Source organism: Diorhabda sublineata, chromosome X (genome assembly GCF_026230105.1).
Source record: "Diorhabda sublineata isolate icDioSubl1.1 chromosome X, icDioSubl1.1, whole genome shotgun sequence".
Taxonomy (NCBI): domain Eukaryota; kingdom Metazoa; phylum Arthropoda; class Insecta; order Coleoptera; family Chrysomelidae; genus Diorhabda; species Diorhabda sublineata.
The window spans coordinates 5956106-5983738 of record NC_079485.1 but is presented as its reverse complement, the minus strand read 5'-3'; the positions used below and the strand labels follow the sequence as shown (position 1 = coordinate 5983738).

Sequence of the window (27633 nt, the reverse complement as noted above, 5' to 3'; positions counted from 1 at the left end):
ACATACAATCATTGTTTATATTTTGACAAGCATAAAATAAAGCTCCTTTCAATAAGTGATGTTGAAGACAGGAAAAATAAGGTATACATAAAAAGTATCTTCACAATTTCAAAATGTTTGTTTAATCATTTTTTGATACATAATTAACACTAAAAGAACCTACTCCAGTTCAGATTGATTGTAATTGTTCTTTTTTTTGTCATAATCACTTTTTGCTATGGCTCTCAGTGTTTCTTCCATGGCAGCACCAGTTTCCTTTACCATGTTACTGAAGTATCCATTTGATATTTGTAGCAATTTATGTGCATGGTCAAATTCCATAGTTTCTCCATTATCCATTACAAGAACTTTATCTGAATCCATAATAGTATTTAACCTATGAGCAATGGTGAGCACAGTACAGTCTTTGAATCTCTCGCGAATGGTCTTTTGAATAAGATCGTCAGTCCTAAAATATAATTGAATTTCTTGGAATGTCTTAGAAAAATATTGCTCAAATATGAAGGATATCCATTTATGAAATATAACCAGTATATGATAATACGTTTATACTCTTAAAATGCTGCAATTCAATTCTACTTCTCACTGGGAAAACAACATTATTATAAAATGATTTATAAATTTTGAGATTTACTTATAATATTTGTAGATAAAAGATATTACTATTACCATTTTCGACTATTTTTCCACACCGTGACGATAATTCTATTTCCATTTCTGTCAAACGTGAGATTGGATTGTTTTAAAATAAAAAGGAGTATTGTAATGGAAGAGGTTGTTTTTATGACGATTTCAAGTTACTTACCGTGGATCAACGTTAGCAGTTGCCTCATCCATAACAAGAATTTTGTTTCTTCTAACCATAGCTCTAGCTAGACAGATCAGCTGCCTTTGACCTACACTAAAGTTGGAACCTCCTTCGCTAACAGGTTTAGTTAGATCGTTTATCACATCTTTCAATTCTACCTTTAATGGATATAATATAAAAAACATAAAAAAATGACACAATTTAATTGTAAGGTTATCACATCATATTGGACAAGTATCAGTATAATAACGTACATTTTGTATAGCATCCCATAAAGTTTCATCGCAATGATTCTCAAGGGGATCCAAATTGTATCTAATGGATGCTGAAAACAATATTGGTTCTTGGGGAATGATGGATATTTTTGATCTCAAATCAGTTAAGCCAATCTGGGCAGTATCGATGCCGTCTATCAGTATTGTACCATCTATTGGGGCCAATCGGAATAGTGAAGAAATTAGTGTTGATTTACCTGCTCCAGTTCTTCCTACGATACCAATCTGAAACATATTAAATTTGAAGAACAAAGCATATTAACAACCTCAACCAATAGTTCATTTCTAAAAACTTTTTACACTGTCATACATTAGCACTAAATCTTTTATTACTGTATAATAATTCGGTGGTAATTATTGGTGTTAAAAGAGAATGGTGTGTATGGTATATCTTTCCGTAAAATGGATATAGTCTATTAAATTTTTTTTACAACAACGTCCATTTCATTTGTTAATTATGAGCAGTGGTCTTCTGTAATTGCTTTTCCGGTATAAGGATTTCTATATTCTGGCTAATCGTCTAAAACCTTACGTTCAAATCCAGTTTTTCAGCGCTCCAACAATAATGTAATTGGTCGTAGACTTCCAACTATTTTTTATGTTTATGAAGGTCCGTGAACCTTCAAGATCTTTATCGTTATTCTTTGCATGTCTAAAATGAGGTATGCCACGCGATCAGAAGTATCATTATTTTATTCATTTATAATACAGTGAAGTAGTTTGTAGATATTGGACAACAAAATGTTATCACATAGTCTTAATTATAATTTTGAATGGCGTTGAAACGATACAAATATAAATATATTTCAAATATACCTTTAATGGATATTGTGCAAAGTTTATAATAGGACTTCATAGTGCTTTATCATTAACTCTTCAGTGAATTCATTCCACCATTAAAAATAATTTTTTTATCATATGAAATTCAGAAAATATTTGTAACAAGAATTGGAATTTAATTTATTATATTCTCGAAGGTTATTAACCTGGTATTTTATATCACTGCAAACAATAAATATCGCATAATCGATATGCTTGCAATAAATGTTTACATTACCTTCTCTCCAGACGCGATATTGATGGTTAAATTTTTTAAAACCGGCGGTAAATTCATAGCATATCTAAGGTAAACATTTTTATAAACAATTTCCCCTTTATTTGGCCAATCTCTAGGAGGTTTTTTAGCTGGTAAAGACTCAAATGGACCTTCTTTTTCTAGTTTAGTATATTGCAACACTCTCTCTACACTAATCATGTTATTTACGACCTCTGCACTTTGAAGAATTCCATATTGGACCATATTCGTCAAAATAATGCACTGAGATATTACCAATCCAACGTTACCACTTAGTGTATTGTCTGAAATGAAATTTGGTAGTGTATTTCAGTATCTTGAGACATTTGAATCTATTGAGCTTACCTGTTCTGAATATTAAAAATTGAAACGTGACAACTGTTAGAAAAATACAACTGAAAACATCTAGATAAAAACCAAAAGCTGCTCCGCTCACCAACATTGAGAAATATGCACCTGTATGGTTATCCTGTAAAGCATCAAACTCTTTAATAATCATGTCTTCTGCGTTTGAAGCTCTGATTGTTGTTATCCCATATAATGAAGCTGATACGTGAGAAAAAACTGGGGCTCGTGCTGAAAAATATTTAAAATATTTACACTTTAATAATTTGTTATTCACGCGAGACAAATACTTCAACAATCATCCAATCTTACTTCTATTTACGATTATTATTTGTAGAGACCTAAAATCAAGAACATTTAGAAACATAAAGATATCAAAATGTCTAAGAAATAAGAAATTGATACGTAATTGAACGATACGTTATCCTCATCAAATGGTAGACATTAGAAATATGTCTAAAAAATCTTATAATTATTATGTTAGAATAGAATATCGGTTTCTCTTGGGCAAGTTTGGCCTAATTTTTATTCCTTAGGGACGTATGACTTTGAGGCAATCCTCAAACATGATTAATTATTGTCGATGTTTTGCTTTGATCACATGATCAGAAAAGGCATTGTAAACTGTATCAGTTGTGCAAATATGATAAATTTTTAGTACCGAGAAAGTTTGTAATATTCTTTTGATCTCAGCCATCTCATCAGCCAGAATTGAATAATGTTTCAAATTAGGGAGTTGTTATTGTATTGCAAAATTCACAATGTAGCTTATTGTGATTTCTGGAGTGATTATGTAAACTTTGGGAAGGCCGAGTAAACGCCGAAAAATTGGCCCTTTTACAGTCTATGATGACACAGTGGAATTAGTTCGCAGTACGCTTGGTGTTGGGAAATCTACGAGTTATTAAGGAATGGAAATATGGCGAATTTCAAACAGTACGTAAAGCTCCAGGAAAACCAAGATTTTAAATAGAAAATTATATGAAAGAAAAACTTCCAAAAAAAATTAGAAAAATTAACAAAATTGGTTAATTTCAAAAAATATTAAGTTCCGTCTTTGTGTTCCCTTCATATAGAGAAATTAAAAAAATATGAAATTGATGTAATTGCAGAAATGACGGTGGGTAGATCATTAGGGCACAGCTAAAGGTACAAGTTTAAAAAAAAAAAATAATTCTTTTGAATTTTGATATGAAACAATTATTTTTGGAGACTATAAATAATGTGAAGCTTGAAAACTGAGAAAAGGCATTAAAAATACGATTAAAGGAGAAGAGAAAATGTGGAAGCTGGACAATATTACTGATGAAAGGATCGAGCCACTCTTTGTAAATATTTGATGCGATTCCGATTCTGTTTTGGATTTTTTATAAGTAGCTCCTTTTATACTGGTCAGCTTTATATTGAAATTATGATTTAAGAACGTAACGTTGTTTACAAAACAAATTTAAAACCCTTAAACCTGTATAATCAGTATGACACATTGTTTTTAACATACCTTGTGAAAAAAATGAATTTTTCTCATTAATTGTTAATTAGGTGAAAATTTAAGTGTCCACCTGATAAATTAATGTTATTTCAATACAAAATACTCGACTACAGCTTGTGAATTTAGTATATTTTTGGCAAAGTCCTTTAAATTCCGTTAAAATGTAGTCCAACCTAACCATCTCACGTCTGTATGTATCACATTCTTTCAACATAACCCGGAACTGACGACGTGATAAGCTTTTAGATCTTATAAGATAGCATAATCGAATTCCAGCGTTCTGAGTATATACTGATTACCAATTATTGCAAGAGTCCATCAGTGGTTATAAATACCAACTTGCAAATTTGAAAATTTATATGTGCTACATAATTTTTAAATATATCTTGACCTCTTGTACGTTCTTGGAATAATGGTTAATTATTCTTCTATGACCAACATATCATCAAAAACCATCTGTATAAAAACACACAATTGTGCAGTGGCGATATAGTCGTGGATTCATCTAACATTATTGACAAACCATGCATTTATTATTTTTTCATGTAAAATTTCTTCAATATTTTGACTAACTTCTTCTTTTGTACGGATAACTATATTTTGCGATAATGACATTTTTTTTATAGATGCATATTTACTTTTGAAATTTTGTAACAAACCTTCTCCAGCTCAAATTTTCAAGTATACTTGCATTCAAACATATAATTTGAGCGTAAGAAAAATTGTTTTATTTTAGATCGAGTTTTGATCATTCTTCATATTTTTTAGATTTAATTTTGTTGTATCTGTTGTTATTGGCTTCCAAAACTTTAAATGCGATCATTTTGGTTCTGGACCCAGACCACCAACATTTATTTTCGAATCTGTAACTGTTTAATCGAACTAAATTTGCTTCATTCCATTATTATTTGCTGTACGAAGATAAAATATACAAGCGTGGTTAGATGGAAGAGTTATTTTTAATGAAAAAGTTACTTTACCGTACAAAATTATTAATATTCAGCATAATCTCTTTGTAACTTCACGAACTGCTAGTCTAAATTTTTTTCAAAATATAGTCTTTTGGAAGTTTCACAAAATACGCGTCTACCATCACGTCGTCATTTGTAGTTCATCAAGCCATTTTTTAAATTTGGCGTCAGAAAGTAATCGTAGGGAGCCTGATCAAGGCTGATAAGACAATAAATCAACGCAGTTAGGATAATTTTTCAGTAATAATACAAATGTGGTCTTTTCTTCGTTCTTCGGTATCCAAATTTGCCATCAAATCAGTAGACTATTATATAGTTTTTTCTTTTCCAAAAAATTAATAAAGATATACACACTTTAGGTATTCCAAAACCTTATCTTAGGTGCCAAAAAAACTGTATTTGCTTTCTTGGAAGCCTGTTCATTCGATGGAGTTCAATGTTTTGACTGTATTTTTTTTTTCCAAGGATAATGACATCTTAAGTTCCATTCACTGTGAGAAAATTCAATTCGATTACGTTCGAAGATATCCAAATATCTTTTAGTGTGTGTAAGTGTCCATGTGATCACCATTACATAATCGCGGCATCCACTATTCCATATGAAATCTTACAATCAAAATATATTCATCAGCTCACGTAACAAATAATGTTTAATTAACACTAGAAATCATCATGCTCTTGAGTTTGTAACATGAAACTATTACCATTTGATTACATGACACTGCTGCAAATGTTATTTTGTCGGTTGCTTCTATATATGTATATTGTCAATACATGTTTATCGATTCTTAGCGGAATCTAGATTATACCTACTGTTTATTATACAAGTACCATGAAGACACCCTTCTTGATAAATATTTAAATTATAAGCTGCAATAGTATTAATACTTAAAAGTAACCTACTGACTCCTTCCAGTCTCTTTAGAGCTTGACAACTTCGTAAGTAAATATTTCTCCACATGTAGTAAAGAGGTGCTAGTAGTAATGCTGGAATAATCATCCAAGGCGACACAATAAATACCATCACTAATATTCCACTCATAACACAGAGAATCTGAAGTGTTTCGATTTGACAACGTGGCAGTTGTTCATCGACTGCCCCCATATCCTTAGAAAATCTATTCAATATTCTACCTAAAATAAAAACAAATTAAAAATATAGATCATTGTTTGCTTTACTCTCTTGATATCAACTGTATTTCATAAGTTCTTATTTACTATGTCCATATAAGTAAGAATAAAAATGAAAAATAGTATTATATAATAATAAAAAATATTGTTTTTTACTTTATTCCAAAATAACAAATAAGTCCGTTGAAGTAGAAGTTTTTAACAGGATATAATTTTTGCACCATTAAAATCCTCTGACCAACTCTTTATATAAGGCTAGAAGGAGTTAAGGTAGATTCACACTATTCTTTCTGATCGAACTACCTTAATTAGTAATCATGCTGGTTATACTAACATGTTTAGAAGTTTTGAAATCATTGCCATAATAACCGTTCTTTCAACACACTTATCTATTATTTAGTAGAATTATATTATGATTGAATTTGAAGACTTATTCTTCTCACGACTAGAATTTATTCTGATGTATACACAAATTGAATCCAGCATATTGTTTCATTAATAGAGTGCCAGAAAGTTAGTAAACTTACTATCTATCTTTCGACAGTTCTAGTTGCTGGAAGATATGCACAAATCAGTTTCGATAGGACAATCAAGCAATTATAAAAGGAATTAACTATCATATTGATCACACTGTTCACACTACCACTACGACAACACTAACAATTACATTGTCTGAAGCACGTGAACTGTTTATTTGTTAAATCTGGTAAACTGTTTATCTTCAGCCTCTGAAGATGATAGCTTGGTTTTCGAAACGCGCGTCACACAGTATAATTGAGAGTGTTGGTGTAGTGGTAATGAAAACAGTGTGTTCAGTATAATCAAGTCTAAGTCAATCATGGAATGTCTAGAAATACTGAATAGACAATTTTCTCCTAATCTGGTCGTCTCCTTTCACCGGACTCGAGCAGTTCTCTTTCCCGAGAAAAAGCATTTGAAATCCGGTCTTAGATACTTGAAAGTTAGGTCTTGTGATGGGACACTATGGCTTAAATGAACACCTTAAGATAATAAAAATTGAAAACACCAGTGATAGCAGGTTCTGTAAAGAGGAACATATAATTTTTGAATGCACCGAGACAACAGACACCCCTGTTCGGTATTCTGTTTGACCGAGATAAAAAGTGGAGAGTTAACATCCCTGAAACGATTCTAATAATAGCATTCTCAATACTCAGAGACTGTTTGAAGAGTTGTAACATACATGTCCAGTCTAGCTTTGCCAAAGGAGGTATACAATAGATCTTTAATATCGCAGTTAAGCGTCCACTACACTATTCACGAAGTTAGACGTGCTACTTTGCTTCGCCTCGCTCAATTTCCGATGATTTTCGGTTTTTAGTCAGAGTCAAAGGATTTGAAGTGAGACGAAGATTCAACACAATAAGTACCTCGCAAGATTATACGAGTGTATGGACAGGCACTTCTAATTTCAGTTTACTTCTTCGAAGAATCGAAGCGAGGAGTATAGTGGAGTCTTTACAACTCAATCTAATGTACAGAATGTAATTATTTAAAGTAATTTACCTGAGGGATTTGTATCGAAAAATCTCATAGGTGCTTGAAGGATGTTGTTGAACATCTTGTCATGTAATACTCTAGAAGCGGTCATGCATATTTTATAATAAATCATCGATCGACATGTAACAAATACTATTGAGGCTATTATCAACATCGAATATATAGAGATGTAGTGTTCTTGACTTTCAGTTGCTTCGGAATCTGCTACTGAATTTAATATTGTTTCAACAGTCGAATTATCTGATACTGTCGAGGATCCATTGGTTAATAAATTAATAAAAGACTCTTTTGTTATGATAGAAGGCACTTTAGTCGACGGTGTAACTCCAGTCAATACTAGATTGGCGACATTGCGTTTATTTGCTTCACTGTTAGTCCTACAAAAACATTATAAATATTTGTACTCGTTTGTTACGAACATTAGTTAGTGCTCTAGAATTTAGATATGCATAGAATAAACTATCTTAAACTATGAAATGCTAGTTGGTTACATAGAGTTAAATATTTCACTATACTATGAGGCAAATTGAAAATCGATAACCAACCAAAAAATATTAAAAAGCTCTTAATTATTATGTTATTAAAGTTATATCAGAATATACCGAACAATAACCAGCTTCAAACAAACCTTCTTTAACACTTTGACTGCCAGGGCAATTTTCAGAATTTGATTTAATCATATTATATCATTTGAAGCACTAATTTGAACAGAAAAAAGAAAGAAGTATTTCGTAGTTGACCAGTGTCCAAAAATTCTTTGGGCAAGTTAATTACGAGTCATTTAGTAGTTGGCAGTTAACGTAGTAAGACCTGGATTCATTCAAGTGCGGATATAGCGTGGAATATATCAAATAAGAGTGCAATACAGTGTGATCCGGGAATTAATGCAAAAAATTCGGAAGACGTGAAAATAATGTTTTGACATAAGAAAAAATTTCTCATACGACCCCTTCATAATGTTCCAATGTAAAATTTAGAAAATATTCTGATTTCACAACTTTAAATGCTTATAACTCAGAAACAAGGGGATGTATGAGAAATTTTTTTTATATCGAAGCACTATTTTCACGTCATCTACTCACTTATTTGCATCAAATCCCGGAGCAACCTTTAGATACAAAAGGTGACATTTTGATTGTTTTAAAACTTAGTGTAGATTTATATTTTCTATTTACCATTTTGTTAACCAAAGGTCGGTTGCATTAGCAATTATTTGGGCAAATATGAATATAGCACACATAAATAATAGTGAAAATATGCTACCCCCATTACTCCAATATTCCAGATAGGTAGATGTCGAAACAGTACCTTTGGCAATTAATTCTTCAGTTTCTTTTGGCTCTTCGAAACTCTGAAATAAATACAATTGACACAACAAAATTTCAAAAAAATTATAAATTATAAATGCTTGGCAAGAATTTTATTTCCTTTCTATACGAAATAACTTAAATAGTATCTATTTTTATTTTATTTATCCCTTATAAATTTACTATCGAAACTAAAAAAAATAAAGTTTCACTGATTGAATATAACTAAACTAAAAAAGTCTACAGAATTATTAATAGTGCTTGTTTGCGATGTATTATATCTGTAATTTTTAGTGTAACTATTGTGAAGAAAGAAGAATTACTAACAATCAACGAAGTATTTGACTGAAATTGAGAATCATTCAAATCCAATTCCATTTTTTCCTTGGGAGCTTCTTCTGTAATTTCTCCGTTTTCTTGATCATCTACTTCAGAGGTGAGATTCAGAGTATTCAATTCGATCTCAGATAAATCGTTTACTGTACCAACTCTTTCTATTCTACCCTAAAAATATGTTTTCCACTTTCAGTTGACAATTCATCTATAAATACTTGACTAATTAAAATAAAGAGTAATCATACTTACATTGTTAATCATAACTATTAGATCTGCTTCTCTCATATATTGGAGTTGATGTGTAACCAATATCCTAGTTTTTCCAGATAAGTATTTCATTATGCACTCATCAAATAAATGCCTTCCCACTTTCGTATCTACAGCAGAAAGTGGGTCATCAAGTAAATAAATATCTGCTTCTGAATAGACGGCTCTTGCCAAATTCACTCTTGCTCTTTGACCTCCACTTAACGAAGTGCCTCTTTCACCCACTAATGTTTTGTCTCCATGAGGTAATTGCCGAAAATCTCTTTCGAGGGAACAAACTTGAACTACATTTTGATATCTAAATGTAACGAAAACCGAATTATCATTTCTTAATCACGCAATGACTTCAAACTGATCCGAATATACATTTTGATATATGTATACCTGTTTTTGTCCATTGGTTTCCCAAAAAGAATATTCTTTCTCACACTAGAAACAAAAAGCCATGGCTCCTGAGATGCATATGATATTTTTCCAGATATTTCTAATTTTCCTTGACTTATAGGAAGTTCCTTAAGTAGCAATTGCAGCAGACTACTTTTACCACAGCCTACGTTGCCAACCACACAACATAAAGTTCCAGGCTTGATATGCAAATTAATATTAATTAATGTAGGAACGATAGATTTTTTATTCCATTTTGCAACCGCATCAGTTATCTTAATATCCCCCATATCACTTACATTTGCTTCTTTTTTATCTTTCTTTTCTTCATTTTCTTCTAACATTAAAAATTGTTCGACTCTGAAAAATAAAATTGGAATACTTTAGTTATTAAGCTGTTTTTATTTATATGTTAATCAAATGCCGTATTCTGTTAACTAATTATTTTAACCTTTGTGGGCATTAGAGTTGCTTTCTTAAAGAAATTTCGAGAGCTATAAAAATATGTATCGATAATCTAAATGATTTTTTACACAATAACAAGGTTTCTATATCAATTATAATGTTTATTGTTTATGAATTAATTGTCCATAGCGCGTGTTTTCAATATCTACGTTGGTCAGATTTTCGTCAGAAGTGTTACAAAGTGCTGTAGGTTATATTTACCACCTGTGCCGAGTTTGTTCTGAGCGTGATTGAAAATTGTTTCCTTAACTATAGATATTCGTTTCCGTAACATATCTATAATTATCTTTATGTTAATTGAGGTACAATTTATAGAAGAGGTACGAAAGTATGAGTTTTTGTACAATTTCCGAAATAAGGACTACTGAGACCAACGAAAACGACAATCTCAAACCAATACTTATGTTTCAGAAAATACTCAAGGAAGTTCCTTTTCCAGTACATTAATTAATTTTACAAATTTATAGAATGTTAATCTACTTTTCCAAAAAATATTATGTGTAGTTTTATAATAATTTTAAACTCGGCTGTATTTAAGAAAATATAATATTGTATTTTGTTGTTTTCTACCTTAAAGTTATTAAAAGTCGTTCCTCTGGAGATATTGCTTCTCTAAAATTTGTATTTTGCTTCTTTAATTTACTTTTTAGTAAATTGTAAACCACGTCGAATTCCTTCCTGGTCATCCTGTTATACATTTTATACCTGTCATCATCATTGCTAATTTCGGGCCACAGAATATGATATTCACCACATTCGTGCCTACCCTGGATTCATATTGTAGCACAAACAATGCTGCAGTAACCTCAACCATTTCCTCTTCTTCATCCAACCAATCCATCTCTTCTGGTAGGTGCTCCATTATATTATAAGCTTCGAAGGATTGTGGATATGTGTTGTGTGAACGTGAAGGTTGAGGATACTACTTAGTTTAAAAACGTTAAAATGACAACTGGCACACACGTTTTACAACATAGATATGTTATATATGACTTGTCGTGTTGATACGTGTTAACACGGCACGTGTTAAAAATATGTCCTTAGCTTTAATGGCACGCCGAAGACTTCAGGGGAAATTAATTTTCTTTAAAATAGGTACTATTTTATTGTGAATAAAGTAATTTGTGAATACCAACCTGGTGATTGATACTTTAGATTCTGAGTAGGCGGATAAACCCATAGGAAATAAAATGGCCATAACGACTTGAACAGTATTATACAACTGAGCCAAAGAAAATGCAATGTCGCTCGTCAATTTTCCTCCAAGTAATACGTATGTTATTACAGTTACAAAAAGAATGACACGTTCTGTAAATACACCCATCGACGAGATAATTCCAAAACAGTAAGAAGTTTTTGAAATTACATTTATTTCATACCTACAATTATTCAGAATAACATTAGCTTCATTGTTTTAAAACTACATTCCCAAGTAAAATATCATTTTCAAAAATATGCGTGCAAATGTTAGATTCTGTTTTTGCACATGAAAATTATTATGAAACTTACTTTCTTGAAAGCGCAACAAATTTTTCAAACGGCTTCTCCCAAGCGTACATCTTGATAACTTGTATCCCTGAGGTAATTTCATTCATGAGTTTCACTCTTTTATCAGTTTTCAGGGCAATTTTGTACCTCAATTTTCCTTGCCATTTAGACAACATTCCTAGAAATTCAGAAAATAACAGAGCATATACACATGAAAACGTAAGAAACCTTTCAACAATACCTTTGGACTTTACATTTCGTTGCAAAAATCCTTAATTTATGAATAGCTAAGTTGAGTTTTGTAAATTCCTGGTAATGACTTCGATATATTACTCATCCACACTATGTGGTTCTTAAAACTAAATCATTAAACTACATCTACGATTTTCTGAGGAATCAAAGAGCTCAATACCACATTGAGGGGCTATTTTTGAGAAATTTGGAAGTAGAACTATGGAAAAAGCCTTTTAAATAACCGTATGTCAAAACTAATTTGAAATATATAAAATATTTTGTACACCCCAGAAGATTATTTATAGACAACCAGTTCAATTAATGCCATTAGCTATGCAATCGTCAAGTATGGTATAATGAAGACTTCATATAATGAAGTTCATAGTTACAACTAAAAAAAATATAGAGTTTATGAAACTCAAACTTTCAATTTTATATGTTCCCTTTATGTGAAAAAAAATATAAAAACATTTTCCTACGCCCTATCTTCAAACTAGCACTTAAAGAGGTTGTTTATGGTTAGAGTGAAACATGTAAAAAAGTTGAAGTAAATAATAAATATGTAGTACCCCCGCTTCGGCGCTCTTGGACCAAAATATTCAAATAAATCGTTTTTTTATCTATTACAACCCGAACCCTCGCCCCGTGCCACCCACTTACTTCAGTCACTTTAAAGTTGTTGTTGCAAGGAGTGTTTATAGGGAGGGAGGGACTTCAACGAGACCGTAATATAATTAAGATCGAACATCACTTAAGGTAAGTTTGTTTGATCTATTAATTATATTACGGTCTCGACTTGTAAATAATAAATATGTAGATGTTTAAAGTTTATTGCAACAACAAATAAACTCAAAATTTTTTATTTTAAACAATATGGTTAACAGTGGTAACTAATTAAATATTTAATCGTAAACTGACAGTTAAGAAGCTAGTACAGTTTTCGCAAACTCAGAATTATTTATAATAGGGCGATTATAAAAAATATGCTAATCTGAGACCGAAAAACGCAACCAGCAACCACTTCTTTCTATTATATAAAAATGGGAAATGAACAAAACAAGTTGTTGGCATAAACACCTTTTCGAAACTTTCATCTATAAATGTGCCGCCATATATAAGTTTATCCCATCCGGAAGAATATACATGTCATACGTTTCAACGTACTTCGGCATCTAGTTGAAAAACTAAAAAATGACTTCGACGCGACTTGAACCTGGGACCTCCCGCAAGTAAGCCTCGTACTTTAGCCAAAACACTACGCAGACATTAAAAATACGCTATTATACGCACCCCTGCTTAAGTACGTACTTGCACGGTATTAGAAAAATTATCATTACGTTATTGTTTTGATCAGAGGAATCTGTCACCGACAACTATTTGAACATAAAATTTCGCATTTTTTACAAAGTCCAAGTAATGGGATGTTGATGATGGTAAGTTTTTAAGTAAATATGAATAAAAATTGAATATTTTAATACATAATGAATTGAAATATCTTAATATTGTCTAAATTTTCGATAACATACCTTGTAAAGGAATTGATTCCAATGTTATGAATAGCATTCCGGCCACTGCAGTTATAACACCAACATAAAAACATAGAATAGTGAAAGAAATTATAGCTAGTATGGGCATAATCCAAATTACATGCATATATGTAGATGCAAAATCAAATCTTTGTACATCATTGGAAAGGAGATTAACCAGTTGACCAGCCGCAGTTTCTCCGAGGGAACAGTGACTTAGCCTCAATAGCTGGAAAAGTTATCAAACAAACGATAAGAGAAATGTTATTTAAAATAATTGCAAACTTTAATATTCATTTATGTACATATGTATCTATTAAGTAGTAAAATCAACCATATGTTCGTAGAAAATATAAATTGTGCAAAGCAAAATATTAAGTATGGCTCAATTTCCAATTGTAGAAGTTGGTTATTATTAATTTTATTCAAGTATTTAAATATTTGCAAGAACTGAAAAAATATGCTACATGCGGAGAAGTTGTATCCTATCATTAGACACGCGGCTAATTGGACGACGTTCTGCGTAAATAGATCAAGCACCTTTCTCCAAAATGAATCACCTAATTAGATTAAATAACTGAACATAAAATGAGAAAATGGACAACAAAAATTACCTACATATAAGGGTGTTCTGCTTAAACCAGATACTAGACGTGAAGTGAGCACTCCTTTGCCATTGTACCATCCTTAACGATGCGATAATCACCATCACCCCCCCCCCCCCTACGAGTAGTTGTGTAAATTTTTTAGTATTATTGTTTAGCGGATGCCCTGAATACTTTTTGTTTGTTTATGGCCAATCAGAGATATCTAGGAAAGGAAGATTCTAGAATGTGATAAATGTGACTCTAGGAGTTGGTAATAGTTATTACAAGCGTAATATTTGCCAAGACGAGTGCACGCGAGTTGAACAATATCGCCCTTTTAATAGAATCTTCAATTACAATGAAAATATTAATGTGGAATCAAATGGTGTTAAAAGTTTGTTACTAAGGTCTTGAAGTCTTGTTACTGTGGCAGTAAACAAGCAAACAACGATTCTTCAAAAAAGTCAAAACAAGTCAGAAGTAATACATGAAAGGGACTTATGTAGTCGACTTTGTGGACTACATATTCAATGTTAATATCTGAGCTTACCGTGTGCAAAAATGCCTAAATCAAGAAGTACACTATGCTTTGGGTTGGCTGAAGAGACAGTCAGCAGGATACCATGCAAAAAAATCGTAGATTTTGACGAAGGAGAATGATTTATAAAAGAGGTTGAAGATTAAATATTTCTATTTGCAAAAATACGACTTAATTTACCATATTTTTATAATTTATTATTAAATAAATCTGTTCCTTAGATCGAAATGATAATAGGGATTGCGGGAGCCTGTAGGAAGGCTGAACTGACGTTCTTACGAGGAGATGTACTTGATGAAGACGCATTTTTTAAAATTACAATTCCAAATAGGAAAACACACGTTACCCGCGAATTTGTGGTCATTGCTGGAAATATTGCTCTGGTCAATCTTGTTGACCTCCTCAAAAAGTAGAAATATTAGACCTCCTGCTTTAAAACACAACAGATTTTTTGTGCGATATTATCATGGAAAATGTGGAGTACAACCCGTGGGCTTATATACCATTGGACAATATCCAGCAAAGAATGATCAGTACCTGGGTTTACCCAATGTTAGGACATTGTTTTAGAGGCTCGTCAGCGTTTCTCCTGGCAGATTCAGGAGTGGACATTCTGAAAATAAAGTCAACACGGAGGATGGCAATCCCACAGTGTAGTGTAGGTTATGTTGAGAGTTCATTAGAAAATAAGCGAAGAATTTCAGAAAAAAATCTGGGCTAAGTCTCTGGCTCACGTGAAATCAACATTAGACAAGAAGTTCAATAGAAAATTCACCCAGAAAATGGACTTACTTTCAATAACTGTGTCTTTAATAATGTTGTTTTCAATGTTTATTAATCTTGAAATACTATTGAATTAAAATGATAAGTTAATTGTCAATTTAAATAATGAAATAATAGTCAGTTACGTAATTTTTTACACAATGTATTGAATCCATATCTGATTATATATATTTTTAATTAATTACATAATTGATAAGTAATTTAACAGTTTCATAAGATAATTTAAATACTATGTTAACGTAATAAACACCCAGTAATTTTTGTATGTGAAGATGTTTTTATTATTACTGTTCCTGACCAAATACCCCAATAACACAACAACTACTTTTCATAACTGATATATGAAAGTTATGAAAAATGCGACGTGTCCTAATGTCAAGGAGTGACTTAAAGTATCACATTTGATAGTGGAATTAGATGAACAATTATAGTGAACACATCGGAATAATGACAAGTAAATCAAAAGGTGTAGGTATTCAAATGAATTAGCTGTTAAGTATTATAAATATTTAACCGTGGAAGTGTTTGTGAATAGTTTAGTAAGTTATTGTGTAAATAGATTACGTAAATTGCACCTATTTTTGATTGAAAACTGTTTTAATAAATAAAGAACATTTCAGTATGATCCACAACAACCTTGATAATTGTTTATTAATTTTGTAATCCCTACTGTGATTTTACTATCATACTGGCGAAAATTTTCCTTGTAAATACAAGTATTTGTATGTTTTCCAATGAAACATAACACAATTAAATAAAATATACATACAGACTCACAAACACTACAAAGCATACTCCACCCTCTGAGGCCCTAGAAGTTTGAGATTATAAAAAGATGATTTATTACTTTTCGACATAATATGCTACTCAACCAATACCAATTCACTGTTTTAATCTTTGAGCCCCGAAGATTTTGTTTATACTGCATTTGCGGTCGTGTTGCGAAGCAAGTTTTCAATTGCTTTTTATAAAAATAGCTTCTGCAACTGTAAATTGAAGAACTATAGCAATGTGTGCTCCGTTTTTCCTCCTTATTGTAAATTAATATTTTTCAGTGATCATTCTTGTCCAATTTTTTAAGTATAATTATTAACCGATTCAATAAAGTATCTAACAATAAAGGGTGGAAGTATAATAAATAAAATACAATTGAAAATGATAGTTCTAATATACGTACTTTTCTGTAAACTAAAGAGCAAACCGATATGCGCACTCTCATTCCAATTCGTTGAGAGGCTAATCTGGCACTATGAGATATAATAGCATGGGTAAATGACATTAATATTACTCCTGATCCCCACATCCAGCCTTCATGAGGGTTTTTCTTTGAGTCGAAGAAGCTTATGAATTTGGCCAATACTAAAGGTAACGTCATCCTGTTGAATGCAACATTTTAAAATGGATTCTTGTTCTATTTATTCTATTTCAGAATCCAAGTATTTATTTGAAATTACCAAATTTAAAATTCTCAGTAAAAAATGATTTTTTTGAAGAGCTCAAACAATAATATATTCATTTTTTATTCTAATTGTGAAACTCTATAAGCATATCAATGGTTAATAGTATGTTATTGAATACCTTAAAATTCCAAATTGAATAAACATTGCAAAGCCATAAAAGGCAAATCGCATCCAAAATGTCTTACGGATGGCGTTTTTCAAACTAGGTTTCTTCTTTTTTTCTCCTTTGGTATTACGTAATTCCGCCTCCCAATTTCTGGAATGAAACGATTCATAAGTTGATTTTGCCTTGAGGTTAATATACTTAGAATTGGTAAATCCAAATTAGTATAGATTAGAGTAGAAAAATAATAAGTAAAAATACATATTTTCCGTACATAACTCCAAAAATAGTCAGAAAAACTGTTTCGAGTACATATGCATACTCAAAATTTTCCGTAACAAATGTATCATTAGAAGTGGAAGGAATTGAATTCAAAAATATGGTAATTTTTTTTGAAACGCTGTCTGTGTAATCACATCCCAAATTGTAAATAGTAAGAACTTATAGCAATAGAATCACAAATATTTTAAATTTGGAAGAGGATATGTTAGTAAATCAATATCACATTTTGAAACCATGTGAGAAAATTTATTGGCTTTCGCCCAAAATACTTAATTTTAAAATGAAGAAATCATTGAAAATATTGAATAATTGCGAGTCATCTCCCTAAAATTCTAAAGAATGGAATAAAAACCCCGTTTCCCTTAATAAGAAAAAGCAATAGAGGAATGTTGTTATAGAAAGAAGAGAATTGAAGAAATATTCAGAAATATAGATTATAGAAAAGCTCCCAGTTTCAATTTTCACATTTGAATGTGGCGGAAATAGTTTGAACGGGAATACTATTACATGTACCTTCCTATAGGTTAATAACACTGCTATCTATAATATTAATAGGAGAGCTGTTTACAGTATTTTATGAAAATTTAAAAAAATATCTGTTAGGCTTTCAATAATCATTACATATGAACTTGCTAGAGTTACCAATATCACGAAAAAAACTTCTAGAAAAATAAGCATTTCACATACTCTCCTTCGTGAACTACATTCTAACCTTTCAAAAACATACACAGACTTTATTGAATCGTGATTGCCTAATTCATATTTCAGGAATAAAGAAAATGTTCAATCTGTTTTAAAGCCAGCATCCCACAGGGCTTGGTTCCATAGGTTTCATATATTCTTTGAACCTGTGTGAATATGTGAGAATATAGTAACCATAGACTAAAAATATGAAAAATACCATACGTAGCTATCACAAATAATTTGAATGAACTTACGTAATTCTCTACCCTAGACACATTAAAACTTAGCACGTCCTCATGCAGTGGCCGGTGCGGTACGGGTAGGACTGAAGCTTCTATACGCTATTAAATCTACCTAAATAGTTTTCTAATTAGGACGCTAAATGATTTAGTTAGCTAGAAGCCACCCTTCTTCCGATTTAGGATGCTAATTAGGATCCTGAATGGTATTTTACTTACGGAATTGGGTTCTAAATCATTCATGACTTCTGAATTTAGTGAGATGAAATAAGCACTTTAATTTCAATGGTAGAATAATTAGTCGAACGTAATGGATTTCAACTTACTTTTGTAGAGCATCACCAAGAGGTCCGGACATATCATTTTTAGTACTGCTGTAGACATGCTTCAATTGAATGTCATTTTGGTAACCAAATTTGAAGAACGGCAGAAACCACCTTTACAGTAAAAATTTAATTAATCATTATAAAAAATATCTTCAATCCAATAACTATTAATAGAATAAGTGGCGGAAACAAGAGTGAGCCAAGTGGATGAACTTCATATAATGAAAAATCCTCTGATAAAATGAAAAGAGTCGCATTATGAGAAAATAAAAAACTAGAACACGAATGAAGTTTTTCATCTCCATCAACGGTAGTTTTCGAAGAATCTCGATGAGTAAAAACAATAAAATTTATACTGTACCTTTCATAAGAGTAACTTGAGCTCCAGATCATTATAACATATGAAAACAAAAGTAAGCAATGATGCAATAATTACAAAGAGATAATTATGTACTGTTAATGTTTAAACCAGAGGCGCAACAACGAGGGATGTCCATGGTGTCTTGGTACCCCCTAAAAATAAGTAGACACCTCCTTTTAGGGTGTCCACTCAATTTTTCCTTAAAACAAAATGACCCATTTTAAAATTAATCAAGCAGTAACTTAGTGAATCACTGACTTCAAATGAATGTTATATATTCATAGACCTAAAAAAGTATTTTATTTAAAATATTTTGAACTCACGCTCGGCGGCAAGTTGCAAGTCTATATTTATAAATGTAAATGATTACAGAACGACAGTTTTTGGTAAATTTGAGAAAAGATAAATTGAAATTAAGTCCAATCAAAACAAACTTATTCAATTTTCTCACAATCATCCATTACTTTCCATAAAATATAACGACGTTCAAAAAGCCAATTGCAGGTTTAGATTGTAGGTTGTTACGCCACTGTTTTAATGAATATGCTAGGCAATTTTCAAATCGGACAGATACTATTCAAATAGTTGATAGATACGAGATAATTTCACAATAATAATCAAACCTAATATTGTTTGGAGAAGTGGTATCAAATTTGAAATTTTGAAACTGATATAGGGTCGTTTCAACCGAATCAGTAAAACGAGAAAGAAATCTATCGTTTATTTAAAAACCTCACTGTAAAAAAATATTATTTTTAGGAATAATATCAACTTACACAAAAAAAAGTCTAGAAATCACACCGGCATTTTCTTCTGGAGATTTATTAACGTATTTTTTTGATGAGTCCATTCCACTGAATGTTTAAGTAGAAACAATAGAAATAATTTATTGGTTGGTAATAGGTGTAATTGTTTTACGTCCTCTAGGGAATGAATTTCTTACTAGACGTAGTTCTAAAATAAAATTATCAGGTATGTATTATAGTGTTATAAATTTTATCATTTTAAATAAATATGTGTAAGTGATGCAAACGGAATTAATCTACCTATTAAGTAGAAGAATACAAATATTCAAAGTATGTACATAATGTCAGTGCAGTACATGCTGAACAGTTTTATACAGTATTTGTTTAGTTGCATAGTAAGTAACTAGATAATTCGTATCAATACTATCAAGGAACAATTTATGAGTAATTATAAAGGTGAGTAATTTAATTAAACTTGTATTCTTTAACATATGCCAAAGAAGTAGCAACAATCAACAGATTGGGAGTTATTCTACCAATAAGGGCGGAAGAAAGCAAATGACTTCAACCTCGATAGAAAAAAATTGATAAGTGAATGCATTTTTCAATTTCTCGTGAGATTTGCATATTTTGTCACAACATTCTTTAGAACCCGCCAAGGTATAATTAAAAACGTGTATATATTGTGGATTCGCTTAATTGACCTTGATTTGTTTGGGTGGTAAAAGATGAAGATAAATGTTCGGCACCCCTTTACAAAATATCTATTCTATTAAACTCGCTACATTCAGGATCCCGGTTGTTCATTATGTGTAATCTATTTAATCCTAAGAAAATATAATATTAAACCGGTAATTACGTAAAATTAGATATCTGCAATTTGTACCTACCCTTTTCAAATTTCAGCTTCTATTTATATTTTTATGAATTACTTTTAATATATTTTTATGACTAACCTGTCACTCTTAAAGTGATCAAATTTTATTTTTTAGAGATAAACGTTTTTCAAAACAGCTGTAGTCAGTTAACATATTCATCACATTTTGAAGTTTCATAAACTTTTTAATAAATTCTACAGTTTAAACTGTTTCTGTGCGAGACAAGGTTGATAGTAAATAGATAATAATATCGAATATACGAGCGCATAATTATTTTTATTCAAATGAGGTTTAGATAAAATTTGTTTCAAAATAACATTTCACAATATTTCTTTATAAGTAACTCGATTTGATTTCCAACAAGAATCTAGTTAATTGCTTAAATTGTAATTTTTAGAGATAAGCATTTTTTAAAAACAGTCGTAGCTAATTAAAATATCTTTATGTTAAGTTTTTTAATAAATCTACAATTATTTTAAACTGTGTACAAGGCGAGAATAGTAGTCCATAAATAATAATATCGACTGTTTGAGGATATTATTATTGTTCAAATCAAACTTGTCCATATATATACAATAAAAATATTAATTGTCACCTACAACCAATACAACAAAGACTAGAATAGGTATTTATTGATATGATTTGATGGTACATGCTAAAAAGGATTATGTAGATTTTCTTATATATAGTATATAGTAGTATATATACCGTTTTAAAGAAACGTATATTTTCATATCTTTTGAATAAATATTAGGATATCTGCATTATTATGAGAAAAAATACTCACTGGAATAGGAATAAATTATCTCAAATCAATTGCAACAACATATAATTGAAATTTTTAACTCTAGGGGTTGAAAGGCGTAAATCTATCTTGTATGTATTGGAATAAAAAACACTCAGGGGTGGTTAAAGTACCATTAACTGTTGTATAAAATAAAGGTGTGAACTCATAATAAGAAATATTTCAATAGTATTACATATTTTCTTACCGATAAAATCATTGAGATACTTAGTAAGTCGAGATATGTTAAAGGTTATCTAAATCTTCACTGGTAACAAGAACTACTCCGTGCTGACGAATATCACTGAACACAACAAAAATATAAAATTTTTTCAAAAACTAAATCTGGGGACATAGATTACAGACAGATCAATCTCATGAAGTGACATCTAGCACAAAAAATCTTGTGCTAGCATATCTTTTCATAAAACAATTTAACACTAACATGAACTTTAGTCATTTGAAGCTATGTACCGCCGCGGAGTGCAGATTGTCGTTAACGAGATATAAGGTGTTTATTTTTTTTTTGTAATGATCGAGCTCCGACTTATGTGAAATTTATCTCGACTATAATATGAAGTTAATAGCCGGCTTGCATTGATTCCATTTTGCTGTAACTCCCAGACTCTCGTTGTTAATCACTATTAGTGGTTCATGTTTTTGGTGACAACTGATCTTGTTTCTAAAAACGTTGTTTATAAAACGTTTAACAACTATTTTTCGGTCAGGATTTTTTGGCAGGAAAGTATCCGTAACTTCCAAATTATATGCTTTCTACGCAAAGTATTAGACAACAAGTGGCATCTTCAGATTAATAAAGGGTAGATAGCGAATGCAGATATTCTTTATCGCTGTACCGTCAGCTATAGGACTATATAGATCCTGTGAATGATGTAGAAAAAACACCGAAGTTACAGATCATTGGTGAAAACTTCGATTCAGTTACCAAAAACCTTCCACTTCAGGACTTCACTCACTATATATCGTCGTTCAATAATTAATAACTCAGGATATGAGACAGATACTGAAATGAATATTGAACAGCAGATAACACAACTGTCTATGGATAATATATATGGTACTCAAGAAGAGATCGAAGATAGGGACAGTTTTGGTTTTGATGACAGTGTACCTTTGGCTAACCTTGAAGCTAAGAAATTTTGTTCTCCATTTCAAGAGCAACTCCAAACTACGTTGTATTATAGAATAGGCCTAGAAGAGAAGCTATCATAAAGACTAACGGTGACCAAAAAACTGTTTAAGGAACAAGAAACATTTAATGAAAATGAGAAGTCAAAGAAAACAGCATAAAAATGGAGATGGATAAAAACAATGATCTCATAATAATCAAAGAAAAAGAATCAAATTATCCTCGGAAGAATCTTTTTTTGCCCTGTTTGCAAAGAAAATCGTATATCGGATATGAGACAGTATGCTATATGCAAAATATGGTACCACCAAGAATGCGTAGGTTTGACCAAAAAAGTATCGTTATCATTAGGAAAATTAGTACGTATTTTTTCTTAAAGGCTATTTTTAATGCGTATAATTGTTGGTTCTAAGAGTCTAATTCCTAAAGATCCTAATTGAAAGTCTGATTAAGAATATTTTATTTATTTATTAACAGGAGAAATGTTAACTGAAGAATTCCATAAATGTTAAGTCTCGTTGATTATTTCATGAGAAAAAACATTATTTTTGGGCTTTATTTTACCTTCAAATAAACTATATTTTTTATTTTTCAAAGACTAATTCACAAGTTTTTTAGTTTTAACATTAGCTGGTCTTTATTTTCGCAAGTACATTAATACTTTTAACAGGAAACAAATATTCTGTTGAAATATTTGATTGGCAATGCTCATGGGCTTTGTGTTCGCATACAAAATTTTATCATGCAGAAGTAGGCATATATACACAATACGTATACGTGTGTATAGTTGAACTAATTCAAATATGAGTGTATATGAGTATATTCTATACAATAAGTTATCTTTCCCTTTTACGTTTTTGATATAAAGGATGATTCAATTATGCAAGAACATATAATATTTCTAATTTGAAGAAGCAAAATAGCTAAAAAATTGAAATTAAATTTTTCATCTCACCATTTTATAAACTTCGACATTTACATATATGGATCATTTTAAGCATGAGCACTTTGTCTCTTGATGAAACTTTTCTCAAATTGATGAATCTAAGAGAAGAGATATTAATATAATTTCCTTTAGATTTATGAAATCGGTCATGAAAAGCTGTTTACAAATGTTCCATGTTTACCTTACTGGTTCATAATATATTGTCCAAAATTACTCATGTGAAGAGGGAAAAATTGAAATAATAAGGATTATATTGGAAATATTATCTTGTTTACCTTATATATTAAAGCACTATTCACAAGTAAACACTTTCCTTCAGTGTACCGTCAATATCGAACTGCTCAAAAAAGTCACCATGTTCATGAAACTTTTGAAAGCATCATTTATTCGATTTAGTTATGTAATTAACATTTCTAAGTAACCGCAGTTTATATAAGTCGAAATGAAATTAACATGTCAATATTGATATTATTATGTATTATATTGTTTAAGTGTCATTGACTTTTATTCATCAAAAACCTGAAATTCAATAGAATATGTGACTATTTATTATAGATTAATATATTTTCTATAAATAAATATTCTACTCAATATTTGGAATATGTAATGAGATAAATTTGAAATATGAATTCAAACTTTCTATTCCAGCAAAAGTACCTCGAATCCTTTAGAATAAACAATGTCAGTAGCTTTGGTTGATAGGTGAAAAAAAATTTCTTAAGAACACAATTTCCATTCTTTCTAGAATGGGTGTAATGGTGATTCAAACTATCAATAAATATTCCTTAGTGTTAATGAAGCAGCTTACTTTTATGTCGTGTCAGTCGTTGAAAATAGTGGCTAGAAGAAAACGCAAGAACACCATATAAACAGAAAATCAGTGAAACATTACACGTTCTTATCAACTGGTAGTGGTTCATACGATTTTTTGCAAATTGGTATAAGTGCCTTGTCCACTCATGTGAAGCTTGAGCATGATGTGCCATAAAATTTTGTGTGATTATTTAATTATGTTTTTCTGTTTTCATAATGGATCGACCAAATTATTCGTCTTAAAAAACACAATACTTACGAGAAGGCTCAACGAACTCATTAATCAGGTTAGAACTGATTAATCGTTATAGAAGACCACCATATCTCAATGATATGGCTCTGACAGTTTTTTTTTAATTACTACTCAGAGACATGAGTTTTTGGTTGATATCTAGAAGAGGAAGAGGAGAATTAAAAGCAATTTCTTTTAAAAATGTGTTGAAAGATGATTTGGGTTTTCACTTATTCTGTGGCTGTTGAAAGGAATAAAAAACTACAACCATTATATTATTTCCCTGATTCCATGAAATAATAACGACTGCTTCAGGAGAAGATATTGATAAATGTCTCATTTATCAAACATACTAAGAATTATTTATTGACTGATGTATTTAGGACACGATAATTGATATCAAACAAAAAACCTCTTGTCGGATAAATAGACACAGTGACGGTGCAAAGTAACAATTATCTATATGGCTATTCTAACAACAGCTTGTACAAAATTAAAATTTTTATCAAAAAAATGAGGTAATTATACATTTTCGCGGTCACCTGGTTTTTTGGCTCTAGAAAATCGAAAAATGAATGGATTTTAATGATCTTGGTCTCAAAATGTTCCATTTTACGGCGGATTTATAATAAAAATTAGTAGAAATAGCTGGAATGAAAATTTCTCATAGTTTTACTGTTTTAAATCGTAAAAAAAATGGTTTTGCAAAATAATCCTTTACAAAAAATTATGGTAATTATACACTTTCGCGGTCACCTGGTTTTTTGGTTAGGTTAGGTTAGGTTAGGTTAGGTGGGCTCTAGAAAATCGAAAAATGGATGGATTTTAATGATCTTGGTCTCAAAATGTTCCATTTTACGGCGGATTTATAAAAAAAATTAGTAGAAATAGCTGGAATGAAAATTTCTCATAGTTTTACTGTTTTAAATCGTAAAAAAAATGGTTTTGCAAAATAATCCTTTACAAAAAATTATGGTAATTATACACTTTCGCGGTCACCTGGTTTTTTGGTTAGGTTAGGTTAGGTGGGCTCTAGAAAATCGAAAAATGGATGGATTTTAATGATCTTGGTCTCAAAATGTTCCATTTTACGGCGGATTTATAAAAAAAATTAGTAGAAATAGCTGGAATGAAAATTTCTCATAGTTTTACTGTTTTAAATCGTAAAAAAAATGGTTTTGCAAAATAATCCTTTACAAAAAATTATGGTAATTATACACTTTCGCGGTCACCTGGTTTTTTGGTTAGGTTAGGTTAGGTGGGCTCTAGAAAATCGAAAAATGGATGGATTTTAATGATCTTGGTCTCAAAATGTTCCATTTTACGGCGGATTTATAAAAAAAATTAGTAGAAATAGCTGGAATGAAAATTTCTCATAGTTTTACTGTTTTAAATCGTAAAAAAAATGGTTTTGCAAAATAATCCTTTACAAAAAATTATGGTAATTATACACTTTCGCGGTCACCTGGTTTTTTGGTTAGGTTAGGTTAGGTGGGCTCTAGAAAATCGAAAAATGGATGGATTTTAATGATCTTGGTCTCAAAATGTTCCATTTTACGGCGGATTTATAAAAAAAATTAGTAGAAATAGCTGGAATGAAAATTTCTCATAGTTTTACTGTTTTAAATCGTAAAAAAAATGGTTTTGCAAAATAATCCTTTACAAAAAATTATGGTAATTATACACTTTCGCGGTCACCTGGTTTTTTGGTTAGGTTAGGTTAGGTTGGCTCTAGAAAATCGAAAAATGGATGGATTTTAATGATCTTGGTCTCAAAATGTTCCATTTTACGGCGGATTTATAAAAAAAATTAGTAGAAATAGCTGGAATGAAAATTTCTCATAGTTTTACTGTTTTAAATCGTAAAAAAAATGGTTTTGCAAAATAATCCTTTACAAAAAATTATGGTAATTATACACTTTCGCGGTCACCTGGTTTTTTGGTTAGGTTAGGTTAGGTTGGCTCTAGAAAATCGAAAAATGGATGGATTTTAATGATCTTGGTCTCAAAATGTTCCATTTTACGGCGGATTTATAAAAAAAAATACGAAAATTGAAAAAAAATAAATATTTTTTACAGTTTCATGACTTTAAATGCAAAAAAATGACTTTCTACATATAATCCTTCGTAACTGTTTCGTATATTTTTTTTTTTCGCAATTTACATAAAAAAATGAATATTTTGAAAAAAAAGTTTTTCTAATATTTAAGGTTTAAAACTATTAAAAACCGCAAATTCAGCCACTACCCCCGTGTTTTTCATAAATCCGTCGTAAAATGGAACATTTTGAGACCAAAATTATAAAATTTATCTATTTTTCGATTTTTAATGGTCCAAAAACTATTAACATTGAAGAATATAGTACAAAACTATTCACGAAAATTGATTGTTTTTCATCAATTTCATTTTAAGCTATAAAAACTGAAAAAATCATTCTTTTTGGATTTTTTTTTAAATTGTTTATTAATTTATGTAGAATACAAAAAAATATATAAGAACTTTATCTGATAATGAGATAATTTTTTGTAAAGGATTATTTTGCAAAACCGTTTTTTTACGATTTAAAACAGTAAAACTATGAGAAATTTTCATTCCAACTATTTCTACTAATTTTTTTTATAAATCCGCCGTAAAATGGAACATTTTGAGACCAAGATCATTAAAATCCATCCATTTTTCGATTTTCTAGAGCCAAAAAACCAGGTGACCCTGAAAGTGTATAATTACCAAAAATGATTCTCTGCCGCACTCAAAATATTTTATCTTTGAAGTGCATAATTGATTTATCACTAATAAATATGCTTTGAAAACAGTATAAAAAATGGATGTTTATCAATTTTTATGAAAAAATTTCGTAAAGTTCACGAGTGATTGCAACAAATCGATGTACAATTTGACATTTCGAAACACCATATTCATCGGATCAAGTGATTTGATTCATAAAAAAAATACGTACTTGAATTATAATCACTAAAAACTAAAAATTTTTGATGGGAAGTAGCCCGCGTACTTCAGTTTGTTCATTCAAAATTTATGTTCGATACTTTTGCTCCAAAATATTTATATTTTACACAAAATAATCGTATAATTGCTTATAAT

At 30.6% G+C, this 27633-nt stretch overlaps 1 protein-coding gene across 6 annotated transcripts; it reads right to left on the bottom strand.

Annotated features, from left to right (window-relative positions):
- Positions 1 to 99: 99 nt before the first annotated feature.
- LOC130450588 (ATP-binding cassette sub-family C member 4-like) lies at positions 100 to 27633 on the bottom strand. 6 transcript variants are annotated; one of them, XM_056789055.1, is made up of 19 exons: positions 27491 to 27633; positions 19762 to 19939; positions 18625 to 18735; positions 17109 to 17246; positions 16708 to 16906; positions 13623 to 13851; positions 11884 to 12040; positions 11511 to 11753; positions 9910 to 10269; positions 9508 to 9823; positions 9250 to 9426; positions 8791 to 8966; positions 7622 to 7992; positions 5867 to 6097; positions 2504 to 2734; positions 2141 to 2442; positions 1063 to 1308; positions 806 to 966; positions 100 to 448 (listed from the first exon to the last, which is right to left on the bottom strand). In XM_056789055.1, exons 2-19 carry the CDS (start codon positions 19833 to 19835, stop codon positions 160 to 162), a joined length of 4011 nt encoding a protein of 1336 aa, XP_056645033.1. In that variant the 5' UTR covers positions 19836 to 19939; positions 27491 to 27633; the 3' UTR covers positions 100 to 159. The 6 variants fall into 6 exon arrangements, with proteins under 6 accessions (XP_056645033.1, XP_056645034.1, XP_056645031.1 ...); XM_056789056.1 differs by lacking the exon at positions 27491 to 27633 and adding an exon at positions 24562 to 24693; XM_056789053.1 differs by lacking the exon at positions 27491 to 27633 and adding an exon at positions 21602 to 22603.

Coding starts and splice junctions, on each gene's coding strand:
- LOC130450588 (XM_056789055.1), bottom strand. CDS start 19,835: ATGGACTCATCAAAAAAATACGTTAATAAATCTCCAGAAGAAAATGCC. Junction 8,967..9,249: donor AGTCAAATACTTCGTTGATT/GTTAGTAATTCT, acceptor TATTTATTTCAG/AGTTTCGAAGAGCCAAAAGA. Junction 6,098..7,621: donor TTTCGATACAAATCCCTCAG/GTAAATTACTTT, acceptor TTTTTATTTTAG/GTAGAATATTGAATAGATTT.